Here is a 16,358-nt window from a genome sequence, read left to right as displayed (position 1 = left end):
TTTTTGAGAACCCTGTTGACTCAGAATTCCTTTACCTCATCGGGTCTAATAAAGGCAGATACCTTTAGTGGACTCCTTCATAGTAAAAGGATTTCCCTCTCTGCAATGAGTATCATTTGATACTTGCCCAGTACTATTCCGGGGGGAAAAATTAATCAGTTCTTCTTGGTCTCTTGCTTATAAACTGACCTAGTAAGTAAATAAATATTGATTGTTACTTTCATTTCTGCTACTTGTTTTAAATTACCGCCTTGACATCTGAAAGCTCAGCAAATTGACATAGTGCAGAGATTGGGCAATTAAACAAAATGGCTGTTCTAGAAGAATAAAAAAGCCTGAAGGTCTCTCAGGGCACTCATGAGACGACTTCTGCGTTTTTCCAAGAGCCTAAGGGTCTCATAGGACATTTCATCAAATGTTCATGGGAAATAGATTCCAAGGGGCACTCACCAGCAATGCTTGGGAAGTGCTTACAGATTGTTACAGAAACTTTTGGGTTTGAGATGAAACCACTGGTCTGTCTTTCTCTTAAGCTCCTAATCCCCAGCCAAACTTGCTGTTGGATCACATAAAAAATCCAGTAAAGAAACTCTAAAAATGCTGAGACATAGTTTCCTAGCCACTTTTTATAGCCCTATGACAAAGGGACCAAAGACAGTTGGAGTACCTGAAAGCTGATTCGTACCAATAACTATTAATTTTGAATAAGTATCGACTACAACTTCAATGGAGGAAATATATATGCACCTTCAGTTGTTCCTCTGCAAAGGCCTCAAGAAACCTTAGAAATTTGATTAGTTCTCTTTCAAGATAAAGGAGATAATCTTGTCCAACTTAGTGATGCCATGCAGAGTGAATTACTCCAGTTTTTTTTTTTTCCCCAGAGATATCATCAAGATAGCAGAGCACAATCAGGAGTAGCAGCAGCAATGACACCACCATTTCCATGTAATCTGAATGCTAGACATGTCTGTGCTGGATTCAGGTGGGCTTTGAGAAGTTGTGATAGTGGCTACTCAGGTAGAGTTTATAACTTTCTGCCTCAAATATATACCAGCATAAAAAAAGTGGCACAAGGGTGGCAACAAGGATGCATCCACAAACTCTGCCACTGTACCAAACAGCATTGGGCATGGGGAAGGCATCTGAGCTGCTTGGCTGCAACTTCCCAAGTGCTATATCCCTATTCATACAGAAGCCAAAGCAGTGCCAGAAACTGCTCCCATTAATGTTTGTGCCTAATCACCATCTTAGGAGTTCTAGCCAGGAATCAAAAACCATAGATATATCTGAAGGAAATATAACATGACAATATAAAATTTTGTGATCTTGAATATAGGGTATCTCTTCATTTATTTAGGCCTGTTTGGGGTATTGTAGTTTTTTATTCTTTTGTTTTAGTACCTTTGCCTTTAAAGTATTTCTCTTGCACCCAGTTTGTCACTGACTTTTATCCAGTGGGAAAACTGCATTTTATTAGAGTATTATGTTTGTGTACACAATGCACATAAACACATTGATATGATTATAGTTTTCTCCCATTTTTTAATTTATATTGTTTCATGAGGAGTTTGTTTCTTGTAGTATTAGGGACTGAACCCAGGGCCTTAAACATGCTAGGCAAACGCTCTACCACTAAGCTACCTCCCCAGCCACAATCTTTTTAATTTTTTTGAGGCAAGTCTTTCTAATTTGCCTAGGTTGGACTCAAATTTGTGATCCTCCTTCCTCAGCCTTCCCAGTAAATGGAATAAAGTAGCTGGGATTACAGACATGTTCACTACACCCAGCTTGCTTCATTTGTTTTTTATTCCTGTGTTTTTCCTCTTTTCTTCTGTAATTATAGGTAAGTGTTTGTTTTATATTTTAATCCTTCTATTACCTGCTAGCTATATCTCTTTGCTAATTTTCAGTTGGTCACCTGGAGATTATAATATGTATGTATCTTAAACTCACCCCAACTAATTTAAATTTGATACTATACCACTTAATGTAAAACACACACACACACACACACACACACACACATCAATTTATTAATGTTACTATTTTTTGCTTTGCTCTCATGTCTTTCAAAATAGTTACATTAAAAATAATAATAATAATAATAATAATAATAATAATAATAATAATAATCCCCTCTACATCAGGAAATCGTTTTACTTATTTTCCAGGAATAGGTTAAGCCCATATGTATAATATGAATTTTGTGATATTTATGTTTCAACACCAACGTCTTAATTAATATAACTAGTAAGCACCAGACCTATCAGTATATGAACCTATTTTACTAATATAATATTTATGTTTTATTTTATTAGCTAATTATTTAAAGAAATTTAGCAATGATCATAAGAATCAGAAAGAAAAGTACTTCTGTAGAAACTCAGAAAGGAGCATGTTCCTATGGTTCTTCCAATATTATCTTAACTAGTATTCCATCTGCCAAATCAATCCACTGCTTTAAATGAAATGTACTACAGTGATCACTCTAACAAACTTAATCATGATATCTGTCTCAGGAGTATTTTAATGGATTCCCATTGCCTGTGGGATAAAACCCATATGTCTTAGCATTGTGATCAAGAACTGTCTTCTTTTTTCCCCCAGCATCATCTCTTACTCCTTTTTTTGCTTTGTCATCATTGCTCTAGCCACACAGAAATATAGTTCTCTGAATAGTCCATAATCCACATCATTGATTACTTGACCTTAAGAATTTCAGAATTTCATTTACTTTTTAAAATTTAGCTCCTCTCACACTCAGGGATACCCTTTGCTCTAGAGAAAGTACTCTTTCTCTGTATTCCTATAGTTCTACCTGTTTACCCTCCATTAGAGCACGAATAACCTTATGCTGTATTTGTCTATTGATTTGTTTGTATCCTCACAATGAATTCATTATAGGCAGAGTCTGTGTTTTATCTATTAACCCCACTACCTAAGAAACATCAGGCAAACAGTAGAAATAGTAGTTGGAAAAAAATGAATACATTTGCAAATTGCTTCAGTTTGCAAATTACTTCAAGCTAACATTATCAATTCTTACTGGTTTTCTAAATATGTTGAATATGTGTTATTTAGTGCTTGAAATGTGCCAAGTGCTTAGGAACATTACATTTTAATAGTGAAAAGTAGAAGGAAGATAGTATAGATTAAACTGACAATGAACTTATACTATATCATCACAGTCATAAAAAATGAATTCTTCTCATTCATATTTGAATCCATTGTATTAATAATCTGGCTCATTTTGCTAATATTATAAAACTTAACTATTATACAAAGAAATAGGTGAAAAAGAGACAGTGTGATAACATACCAAAGATACCATGGCCCAACCAGTTTTATTATAGATGAACTCCAAGTTGTTCCTTCTTAAATAGAGCAAACCACCAACAAGTGACACTAACAGGGCCAAAGCAATGGTACCAGAGTAGTTCGGTGGTCTGAAAACACGAATCTGCAAAAATGAAATGAAAATTTTAAAAGTGAAAGAGAAATAATCATTTTTTTTCCCAGTTACTAGCCCTTCTCATTGGATTTTTGATTGGTTTCCCTAAGGAATGACAAAGTTCAGCATCTTTCCATAGGCTTATTGTCCTTTTGTACAATCTCCATGTGGAAATGTTTATTCAGATCCTGGGCTCACTTTTAAATAGGTTTTGTCTTTTCCTTATTGCTTTTTAGAACCTTATTACATATTACTAAATATAAATCAGAAAAATGATTTTCAAAATATTTCCCCTATTCTGTGGGCTGTCTACTCACTCTTGATGTTGTCTTTTAAAGTGTAAAGGCTATTTAATAGAAATAGATACAACTGATAGGAACTCATGATTTGTAAAGTACTTGATTATAGTAACTTTTCCTTCCTAAAAAGAACCAAGGATCTTTGGAGAGATGGCTTTTGATGTTAGGTTGAGTAAATAGGTAGATACAAGAAGAGTCTGGAATTAACTGTTAGGTCAGAAAACAAGAAAGTATTTAAAATGATGAGGCATGTCACAGAACACAGGATTCACTATGAAGGACTCCCACTAGTGAACTCTGATATAACTTAGAACCAAATTAATTAAGAATAGCAATAAATTACAAACCACAGGGGGAAATAATATGTTTTGTATTCTTTTGTGATATGATTAGTCAGATGCAGGTGGAAAAGTTTAAGATAAAAACAAATTGATTGTACTCTCAAGTTCAAGAAACAAGAGGCATCACACACCACATGAAAAAGATACCAGAAGTGATATGATTTGGATAACTTCCAAAGGCTTTGGGCTGCAGGAGGTCTCCAATTGCTTAGTACCTGACGTTGGAGTGATTATGGCATGAAAATAATATCCCCTCATGATTCATAGGACAAATACAGGAGATAATTTAAAAAAAAAAAACATGACCTACATAGTATAGTGGCTAAGAAAGCATAAGCAGAATTCTATATGACTAAACATTAGCCACCATACTATGTGGGTCATTTTTTTAAAAATTATCTTTGCTAGCTGTTCAGCTGCAAATCCAATTCTTTGAAGGTCAAAATATTTCTACAGCCAGCAGGCTATAGAAATATTCCAGATTAAAGCAAGATAAGAAAGATAACAACTAAATGAAATGACTTATTCTAGAATAGATCTTGAAAGATGGGAAAATGTTATAAAGGGTATAACATTCTAATTGGAACTACATAATAGGATCCAATAATTCTAATATGGACGGTAGCAGCTCAAATAAAATTATTATACACTGTAAATACAATTTGTCCAATTGGTCCATATGAGAGACAACTCTCTTTAGATTAAATGTATACAGACCTACTGGTAAAAATGAATGCTTCTGTATTACTTTGAGTATGAATACACTTTTAAAGTAACTGGTTATATTTGTTCAATGCAGAAAATAATGAAATTATTAGGGAAAAAATAGCTTTAAGTCCTAGATGTTATCATTAACATCATCTCCTTCCACAATAATCAGTCTATTTCAACCTATATTTACATTTATGCTCTTAAAAAATTCTAGATCATACTATAAATACTTTCAAAACTATTTTCTCACTTGGCAGACCATGAGTTTGATCCTATAAGAAATATTCTTGCAAATCGTTTTTTGGCTACGCCATAGCACATTTATTGAGTCTCTTATTTTATAGACATTTGATTTATTTCCATTTTTTCCATTAAAATGAAAGCTTTTAAAAATTTTCTAAGACTAAGAATCTGAATCATCCCTAATTACATCCTTAAGTTAAATTCCTAGAAGTAGAATTAAGTTAAATTACAAAAGACCGATTTATAACATATACTGTTAAAATAGTTACATCAATTTACAGTTGTAACAGCAGAACACATAAGTAGGTATTTTTTCCATATGGTTCTAAATTTTATTCCTATTTGCATAAAAGATAAAAAATTTTATCACTTGGTTTTTAATTAAATTTCTTTAATTGCTAATATTATTAAACCACTGTCAATGCATTTTCACCGCCCTCCCCCCCCCAATTAGTTTGGGTCTAACTCATGAACTTTTTAACGGTTTTTAAAATATCAACCAACCATTGTTCTAAAAACCATCTGAATTCACCTAATCAAAGTTCAGCTTATCATTCATTAGATATCAAACATAGTTTTCTCTATGCTAGAACAAATATCCATATGCAAATTTTAAAATCCTATAGACTTATTAAAATACTCTAATAAAACAAGCTCATCAGTCTATTATTACAATGTGGGGAATAAAAGCATACATGAACATCTGTTCTGTCAGCAATCCACTTTGCTAGCTGTTCAGCTGCAAATCCAATTCTTTGAAGGTCAAAAGTATCAGCTCTCTTGGGTCTGCCTTTTGGAGGAAAATGCATAAATGTAGGAGCAGAGTTCATGTTGAGCTGTAAAACATGATAAAAAAACCACTAAATATCATCCCAACATTATCTATTGTAGATCTAACATTTTATACTCTTTTTGCCTGAATTTTGGAAACAGACTTTATTTAAAAATCCAAATGGCTTTTGAGAGCTTAGTTTTTGCTTTTATGCATCCCAATGCACTGCTGAATGAAAAAAATGGTGAATTTGACTAACTTCTCTGAACTCTCACATTTAATATACATTATTAATATCCTCAACTGCATCCTCTACATTTTTAAAGTTATTTCATTCTTCATCTTTCTAGAATTTTGTAATTAAGGTAAAGAAAAAGATACTGAAGTGACAGAAATAGTGATTTTACAACATATAGGGATTATTTTGCTTCTTAACCAACTATTGAAATTTGGCAAAAATATACATAACATGAAATTAATTTCAAACACATTATAAGTAGATTTAATTTCCTATAAAATTGAAAATCTTTTTTTGTAGTAATGATTAATAAGCAATAGAAATTGACATCTTTTGTCTGAATAATTAAAATTACTAGAGATTACAAAAGAAACCCACAATATAGTCTTTTTTCCATTCAACATGTCTATTAATTCAAATGTCTAAAATGGTTATATCACTGGAATGTTTTCCATGGGTAATTTCTATTTGAAAAGTATACTAAGCAGAACACTATCCTATAGTAATTATAATACTTTTTAATGATATTAAGTCTAAAAATATGTATTAGATTAATTTATATTGAGGAGCAAACTACAAAAGTATACACAGATTAACATTCTGTTGCCCAGCAATTATTTTTAAAAACTCTTAAAATGGAAGGCCAACAGTTAAATATAGTTCATCATTTCCTAATAATCGGAATGAAATCAAAATCAAATCAATTTACACCCATTAGACATTAAATTAAGAATTGACATCAAGGTAAAGATACAGTAAAAGTATAGCTACCAAGAGCAACCAAGTTTACAGTCAGGACTAAAACAGCTTGTGCCCTATAAATGAACTCTGACTGTAGCTGTCATATTTACAATAACTTCGAATTTATACAGCTTTATTCAGCTCACTACAAAAGAGTTGAATACTTGACAGAAATCTATTCCAAATATTTCTCATTTTTAGTATTACAAATTCAATCAAATTTTCATTATTTGCCTCCATGTTATCTGCATTAGTACTTTAAAATTCCTACCAGTAAATAATAATATTTGGGCCAGGTATGTGGCACACACCTGTAATTCCAGAAACTCCAGAGAACTGAGGAGGATGATTGCAAATTTGATGCCAATCTCAGCAATTTAGCAAGACCCTGTGTCAAAATAAAATATCAAAAGTACTGGGGATGTAGCTAAGTAGTAAAAAGACCCTGGGTTTAATTAATTCCCCAGTACCAAAAAAAAAAAATGCTACTATTATAGTAAGAGGTGGGATCTTTGAGAGATGACTAGGTCACGAAACTCTACCTTTCTGAGTCAGATTAGAGGTATTATAAAAGGAAAAGCTGACTCCTCTTGTCTTATCTGTCTTTCACCATGTGATAACATAATAAGAAGGCCCTTGAGAGATTCTGGCACCTTTACATAAAACATTTATATACATTTCTGTTCATTATAAACTATCTAGTCTCATAATATTCTGTTACTGTAGCACAGAATAAGAAAACTTTTTTTTTTTAAAGAGAGAGTGAGAGAGGAGAGAGAGAGAGAGAGAGAATTTTTTTTTTAAATATTTATTTATTTTTTAGTTCTCGGCGGACACAACATCTTTGTTGGTATGTGGTGCTGAGGATTGAACCTGGGCCGCACGCATGCCAGGCGAGCGCGCTACCACTTGAGCCACATCCCCAGCCCAGAATAAGAAAACATTTAAGGAATTATTTTTTCCAAATGGATACACAGTTTAGTTTTTTTTTTTTTTCTTGGAATGGTTTCTCTTCTTGCTCTTCATTCCTGTACCATACAATTTTTCATTTATTCTACAGAATTTAGATTTAATTAACTTCTGCAAAATAATAATAACAATAATGTATTTTGGGGAGAAGGAAGACTGCCACACCATTATGATTGAATACACATTTATACACCAGGCAGAGAATTAAACATCTACATATATTAGCATTTAATTTTAATCTTCACAAAAGTCCTAAGAGAAAGGCACTATTATTTTACCTCTTAAAGATTAGAAGAGAGGGGCTTAAAGAAAGGATCACACAATTTACAAAGGTCACACAGCTAGCTATAAAGAGGTTCACTTTGATGCAGACTCAGGTTCTCTCTCTCTCTCTCTCTCTCTCTCTCTCTCTCTCTCTCTCTCTCTCTCTCTCTCTCTCTCTCTCGGTATCAGATTGAGCACAGGGACACTCGACCACTGACCCACATTCCAAGCTGTATTTTATATTTTTATTTAGAGACTGGGTCTCACTGAGGAGTTGCTTAGGGCCGCACGAAGTTGCTGAGGCTGACTTTCAACTTTCGATCCTTCTGCCTCAGCCTTCTAAACCACAGGGATTGCAGGCATGCATAGTTCAATGCCACGCTATGATGATGCTTTTTGAACTATCTCCTTTGGATAAAAATTGTAAATTTCCCACATTTTTTTTTCAAAATAACTTTTTATAAAAATTTTAAGCTAGTTCATTGTATCAGTAAATTATAAAAGTCTCTACAATATACTGCAAATATGAGACAGATTATAAAAGATAACATCATATAACAGACACATCACATATATATGAGAAGTGTCATACACACATATACACAAATATACGTGTCTACTCTACATCTAGAGTATATCTTAGTCCATTTTCCTGCAGTGAACTTTGCACATATGGACATTTAGTAACTTTGCTTAAACTGAAAAAAGCATGGAGTTACTGGTTCCTTTCTTTCCTGTATTTCTCCCACTCTAGAAGTTAGTTGTTCACTTGCATTTTTTTTTCAGTGAATACACAAGAGAGAGCTACAGTCAACATCTAAGTATAATATTAAAAGGGAGGAAGTCCCTCATACTCCTTCTCTTATAACAATCAGAAAAATCCATACTAGAGGTTAACATTTTAGATTTTTTAGTCATGTAATTAAAAGAAATTCTTCAAGGGCACACTAAACAAAGCACAACATATATCTGTTTAATAGCTGCTTCTAACACACTATATTCATTAATCCACTGGCCTGTCATCCAATACTTAGCCTCAGCCATTCCCATGTAAATTACACGTAGTTGAAGTAACTCTGAGAAGGTCTCCCCAGTAAGCTAGGAATTAAAAATTTCTGTACTTATTAGTTTTATCTTGAGATACCAAATTATTGCTGACAGTACTTTAAAACACTGATTTAAAGGAACAACAAAACAAAACATGACTCACTGGGAAAGAAAATATAAGCATTATATTTTCCCTTAGTAGTTCTCAAGTAGAAGAAAGTACATATTTTCCCCACTTTTGCAGAATAAAATTCCTCATAAAAATCATTAACTTCTAAAACTTTTGTGGATTTCCACATTTAAAATGAAAACCCTTATTGCTCTGCCAGGGGCTAAGTTTTGGAAAAGACAATGCAGAACTCTATTAAGAATTCTGGGAGGATCAAAGATGATGGGCCAGAGGGAGGCTGCATTCTGTGTTGCTCCGTGACCTGGGATTCAAGTAGTGGGAAGACTGTTCCTCTCCAAGATATTAGAGGACTCTCGACAGCTGCCCATGTATTGGACCTCTGGCCACCATGCCTGTGTGGACCCCCATCTACTAACGTGGGCTTGCCCAGGTTGCCTCCATCTTGGGATACTGCAACCACTGCGGGAGTCCCCCACATGCAGTAGCCTGCACCTGAGAATATTACACAGAGTCTGCAGTCAGCTGCCAGCCACAACACTGTAAGCCACAGAGCAGCATCTCTGAACATGCTGCCCAACACCACCACCAGGCCCACCAGACCCAACACCCCATCACCAAAAGCAGCTGCCTCCATCTTGGGACACCTTTGTCACCATCTTTAGTTGGGATAACTCCCAGCACAAGACACCCGCTGGGGCTTAGAAACAAAATCAAGGTACCTATAATCCACAACTCCCCACTGTCTCCTGCAGCTGCTAACCCAGCACAGTGCTTACAGCTACATGGCCGTTCATAGCTGCAAAACCTGGTCCAGAACTACACAATACAAAACAGCTCTCGGTGACAGATGTGCAGCTCCCAGAGCACAGCCCATAGACCTCAGGAGAGTGAGTTTCCTAATTGGGAAGTAGAAAGGGAGGGGGTGAGTGAGATACAATTTAGAGACCAAATTAGAGACAAGGAATTGTGAGGTCTACAGGCAATATAAGGAGATAAGACCAGGTGCCCACATCACATAAGAGGACCCCAAAGGTGTCAGCTAAACCCCACCTACAGGAGTTCTACCCTGCAAGAAAGAAAAACCCTCCCACCCTAATAATCTTCACCATCCTGAGGATGGAGATACCAGCAAACAATAGACAACCCAACCTATTGGATGAGAAGAGAAGCAAGAAAGACACTGGCTTGCAACAAAAACAATCTTTTATATTCCGTCCAGATTTTTTTTCTCTATTTTTTTCTCTGTCTCTCCTCCCACCCTCACATTCCCCAAATCTGTAAAACCAAGTACTTTTCATGAATTAGGCTACTAAGGACTGGGATGTCTGAATAGTATATTACAGTTGTATTGTATATTCTTTTATCTCATATATATTTTATTTTTCGTAATACTTAATGTTTGTTGTACTCTATTGTCTTCCCACTTACTTGTCAACCCCAAATCACTTTCTCTCTCTTCTCCTGCTACTAACCAACTTGTTTGGATTCCTCTTTCATGCTTCCTAATATATAATAACTCTATATCCTTACCTCCTACCTACTCAACATCTCATGCTACACCTCACCCCTGGTTCTTTGTATATAATCAGAAACTGTGGACTTTTTTGCAAACCTACTGTTTATATTATAGATAATAACTGAACTCACCATTTCTGTAAATTGTGACAAAACCATATATGTCGTAATAGCAGCTATTTGGTTTAAGGATATTTGGTTTATTGTTTGTATTGGGATGTTAATATTGTTCTCCCCCTTAAAGGAGAGGTATTGGAACCCTGCAGGGACGCTATAAGCCTATAGGGTGAAAACTGTTAATGCCTTGGAACCTCAGTGCTAGAAGGGAAGACATACAAACTACATGAAGAAACAAGGGAAGAAAGTGCCCCAAACAAACCAAGATATTACATTACTAGAATCCATGGCCAACACAGCAGAAGAAATGACAAAAAAGGAGTTCCTCATGTACATAATTAAAATGTCCTGTGAATTATAGGGTGATATAAGAGAGCAAATACAGGAGGCAAAAGATCATTTTGATAAAGAGCTACATAAATACAGGAAGCAAAAGATTACTTCAATAAGGAGATAGAGGTTTTTTTTAAAAAAAAAAAAGAAATCCTTAACATGAAAGAAACAATAAACCAAATTAGAAACTCAATATTTCGAAAACATCACCAACATATTAGGTCACTTGGAAGACAGGACCTCGGACAATGAAGACCAAATATATAATATATCTTAAAAAGAATGTTGACCATGTGCATGATAAAGGGGCCCCTAGAAGTGAGGTAGCCTCTCCACTGTTGAGCACTGGCACCTGCTCAACTGAAACTGGCTTTGCCCTCACCTCCTCATCCCCTCAATGCCTTTGTCCAAGCCCCTCCAAATTTAGGAATCCTTGCGCCAGCTCAGTAGTACTAGGCAGCTGACTATGGTACTTGTCCACACCAGGGCACAGGTGCACTGGGGGGTGGGGCTTTGGCCCATCCCTGACCCAGCCTAAGAAAGTATGTGGGGGTGAGCATAAGCCTGAAGTGCTCCTTTTTAGCTAGAAGGTGGGTACTGTGTGGAGGGGGTGAGGAGGGGTGTGGCTTGACTGGAGTGACAGTTGGCAGTCACTTGACACCCTGAAATGTCTGTGGGTGTGGCACTGATAAAAGGGGGGTGGGTTCTAAGTGGAAAAAAAGGGTTCCAAAAATGACTTTTCAATCTGTCCCAGCAAAAAAGATGGTAAGATAAACAGTAAAGATGGTAAGAAACCATAAGTACAGCACTCAAGATATATGGGATAACATAAAAAAAAAAAAACTTAAGAGTTAGTGGGATAGAAGGAGGCATAAACCAAACCAAAAAAATGAACAATCTATTCAACAAAATAATATCAGAAAATTTGTCAAACATGAAGAATGAATTGGAAAATCAAATACAAGAGGCTCACAGGACTCAAAATGTACAAAATCACAACAAATCCACACCAAGGCACATTATAATTTAAATGCCTAGCATACAGAATAAGGAGAGAATTTAAAACCACAAGAGGAAGGAATCAGATTACATATAGGGGGAAAACAATTAGGATATCTGCAGATTTTTCAACCCAGACACTGAAAGCTAGAAGGTCCTGGAACAACATATACCAAGATCTGAAAGAAAATGGATGCCAATCAAGAATCTTATATCCAGCAAAATTAAGCTTTAGATTTGATGACAAAATAAAAACTTTCCATGATAAACAAAAGTTAAAAGGATTTACAACTAGAAAGACTGTAGTACAGAACATCCTCGGCAAAATATTCCATGAGCAGTAAACAAAAAACTATAAAAATCAGCAAAGGGAGGTATTATGCTAAAGGAAATATCAAGTTAAATACCAAAAATAAACAAATACAACCAGGAATACAAATCATGTCTCAATAATAATCCTGAATGTTAATGGCATAAATTTACCAATCAAGAGAGACAGACTGGCAGATTAGATGGAAAAAAAACAAAGACCCAATAATATGCTGCCTGCAAGAGACTTATCTCATTGGAAAAGACATCCACAGACTGAAGGAGAAAGATTGGAAAAAAATATACCACTCACATGGACTGCAGAAACAAGCAGGGGTTTTTATCCTCATATCAAATAAAGTAGGCTTCAAGCCAAAGTTAATCAAAAGGGATAAATAAGAACATTTCATATGGCTTAAAGGAACCACACATAACAAGATGCAACAATTTTATATATATATATATATATATATATATATATATATATATATATATATATATCCCAAACAATGGAGCATCTACGTTCATCAAACAAACTCTTGTCAAGTTCAAGAGTCAAACAGGCCACAACACAATAATTCTGGGTGACTTTAACTCACCTCTTTCACCACTGGATAGATCTTCTAAACAAAAGCTAAAAAAAACTACAGAACTCAGTAATACAATCAATAACTTAACAGACATATAGAATAGAATATTTCATCCATCAACAAATGAATACACTTTCTTTTCAGCAGCACATGGATCCGTCTCTAAAACAGACCATATATTATGTCACAAAGCAACTCTTAGCAAATACAAAAAAGTATAGAGATACTACCCTGTATTCCCTCAGATCATAATGGAATGAAATTAGAAATCAATGATAATATAAAAAACAGAAGCTACTCCAACACCTGGACACTAAATAATATGCTACTGAATGAACAAGGGGTTGCAAAAGACATCAAGGAGGAGATTAAAAAATTCTTAGAGGTAAATAAGAACACTGACACAACATATCAAAATCTCTGGGAAACTACTAAGGCAGTACTAACAGGAAAACTCATTGCATGGAGTTTGTTCCTTAAAAGAAGAAAAAGTCAACAAATAAATGACCTAACATTAAATCTCAAAGCCCAAGAAAACAAAGAATAAACCAAGGCCAAAAGCAGTAGAAGACAGGACATAATTAAAATCAGAGCTTAAATCAATGAAATTGAAACAAAAGAAACAATTAAAAAATTTTAAAAAGTTGGTTCTTTCAAAAAATAAATAAAATTGATAAACCCTTAGCTATACTAACAAAGAGAAGGAGAGAGAAAATTTAAATTACTAACATCCAGGATGAAAAAGGAAATATCACGATGGACACTACGGAAATACAGAAGATAATTAGAAATTATTTTGAAAATTTGTACTCCAATAAAATAGAAACTATCAAAGGCATTGAAAAATCTCTAGAGGATGATATTCACAAGTTAAACAGATCAATTTCAAGCAATAAAATAGAAGATGTCATCAGAAGCCTACCAACCAAGAAAAGCATAGGACAGGATGAATACACAGATTAGTTCTACAAGACATTCAAAGAATTAATACCAATACTTCTCAAATTATTTCATGAAACAGAAAATGAGGGAATACTTCCAAATTCATTCTATGAGGCCAATATCACCCTGACCCCAAAACCAGAAAGAGAACATATCAAAGAAAGAAAACTTCAGACCAATATATCTAATGAACACAGAAGCAAAAATTCTCAATAAAATTCTAGGAAATCAAATTAAAAAAACATATAAAAGATGGTGCACTACGATCAAGTGGCATTCATCCCAAGGGTGCAAGGATGGTTCAACATAAGGAACTCAATAAATGTAATTCATTGTATCAATAGACATAAAAGAATCATATGATCATCTCAATAGATACAGAAAAAGCACAACAAAATACAACACCCCTTCATGTTCAAAACACTAGAAAAGCTAGGGATAATAAGAACATATCGCAACATTGTAAAAGCTATCTATGCTATGTCCAAGGGCAATATCACTCTAAACGAAGAAAAATTGAAAGCATTCCCTCTAAAAACTGGAACAAGACAGGGATGCCCTCTTTCACCTCTTCCATTTAACATAATTCTTGAAAACTCTAGCCAGAGCAATTAGACAGACAATAGAAATTAAAGAGATGTGGATAGGAAAAGAAGAACTCAAACTATCACTATTTGCCAATGACAGGATTCAATATCTAGAGGATCCAAAAAATTCCACCAGAAAACTTCTAGAACTAATAAGTGCATTTGGCAAAGTAGCAGGATATAAAATCAACACCTATAAATCAAAAATATTTCTGTACATCAGTGACAAATCCTCTGAAAGAGAAACTAGTAAAACTAACCCATTTACAGTAGCCTCAAAATATCAAATAAAACACTTGAGAATCAACTTAATGAAAGAGGTGAGAGACCCCTACGATGAAAACTATAGAACACTAAAGAAAGAAATTTAAAAAGACCTTAGAAGAGAGAAAAATCTCCCTTGTTCTTGGATAGGCAGAATTAATATTGTCAAAATAACCATACTACCAAAAGCTCTATACCAATTTAATGCAATTCCAATCAAAATTCCAATGACATTCTTCATATAAATAGAAAAAGCAGTCATAAAATTCCTCTGGAAAAAAAGGGACAAGAATAGCCTAAAACGAGTAGACATTTGGACTGGAAGCCTTGGCTCTAGTAGTCAGATTGGATACAAATTATTAACTGCAGAAAAATAGCTGATTAAGAGCTAGAGACCTGAGTGCTAGCAGATGAATTCAAATTCTAGGTACACATTACACTCACATTCTAACTTTGAAAAAGTAACTATCTCTTTATACATTAATTTCCTCATCTGTGAAATGAAGACATAATCTCTCTCTCATTGGTCACTGTGAAGCCAAATGAAAAGAATATATCTGATGTGGGAGGCTGACTAGCATGTGACTGGGTCCATCTCCCCAGCTGAGTGGTGTGGTCATGCTGCTAGATAGCCTGGATCTTCTAGGGTTCCAGCCACTATGTCTCCTGCATGGGTGTGCCTTCTTACAGCCCCATGGGTCAAGCTACGCTCACCTGTTCCTTTGCAATATTACTCCTTGCCCTGTTTCAGATAGAATGTTCCATGGAATCACCTTTTGTGTGTCCCCTTCTCTTACACTGCCCTTGGGTGTGGCCTGCCTATATGTCAGTCAACCTGCTGACAGCAGACATCATGAAGCTAGACTCAGCCCCTTGAAACCTGACCCCTTGCCTCATTTAAATAGCTTCTCCTCTATAAAAGGGGTCAGCACATAGTCTCTTCTCTCTCTCTGTGCCCAGGGACCCTTAAGGTCAGAGGAGTTGTCACAGAACCCCCAAAGATAAATGTATTTCTGTCTCTTGTGTGGTATTTCGAGCAACCCAATTAGCCCAGTTCCCCTGGAGTGACCCCTGAGTGTTTTAGTTGTGAGCAACCTGCAAGTGATGTCCCTGGGTGAGTAAAAGGTCTTAGTGCTTAAGCTGCCTGAACAAAAGCCATAATCAGAAGCACTCAGCATTAGCAAGGACAACAACACAACTTGACAATATCAATGGCAACTAGCATCTGTATACCAAATCCAATATTTTGTTTATAGAGAAGACTGTAAAGGAAGTTACATTCTTCTACTTTGCTGCCACAACAGATTAAGAGGCTTAAAAAAAATAGAAGTTTGTTTTCTTACATTTATGGAGACTGGAAGTACAAAATCAATGTGCTGACTAGGTTTGGTTTCTGATGAAACTTCCTTTGCTAGCTTTGCTAGAAAGCAACCTTATTGCTATGACGTGGCCTTTTTTCTGTGAACATGCACTCCTGATGTATCCTCCTCTGT

General features: G+C 35.1%; 1 protein-coding gene across 3 annotated transcripts in view; it reads right to left on the bottom strand.

Annotated features, from left to right (window-relative positions):
* Nucleotides 1-16,358, bottom strand: part of TUSC3 (tumor suppressor candidate 3) — a 217,148-nt gene that overhangs the window by 101,762 nt on the left and 99,028 nt on the right. For all 3 annotated transcript variants that reach the window (XM_081269285.1, XM_081269286.1, XM_081269284.1), the window contains exons 4-5: nt 5,744-5,884; nt 3,323-3,463 (exon numbers count right to left, since the gene is read on the bottom strand). In XM_081269285.1, coding sequence (XP_081125411.1) covers nt 3,323-3,463; nt 5,744-5,884 — 282 coding nt within the window. The remainder of the gene's footprint in view (nt 1-3,322; nt 3,464-5,743; nt 5,885-16,358) is intronic.

Source organism: Spermophilus citellus (assembly GCF_964194105.1).
Source record: "Spermophilus citellus genome assembly, chromosome: 16".
NCBI lineage: Eukaryota > Metazoa > Chordata > Mammalia > Rodentia > Sciuridae > Spermophilus > Spermophilus citellus.
Note: the sequence above shows the minus strand (reverse complement) of the source record. Positions and strands in the feature narration are given on the sequence as shown.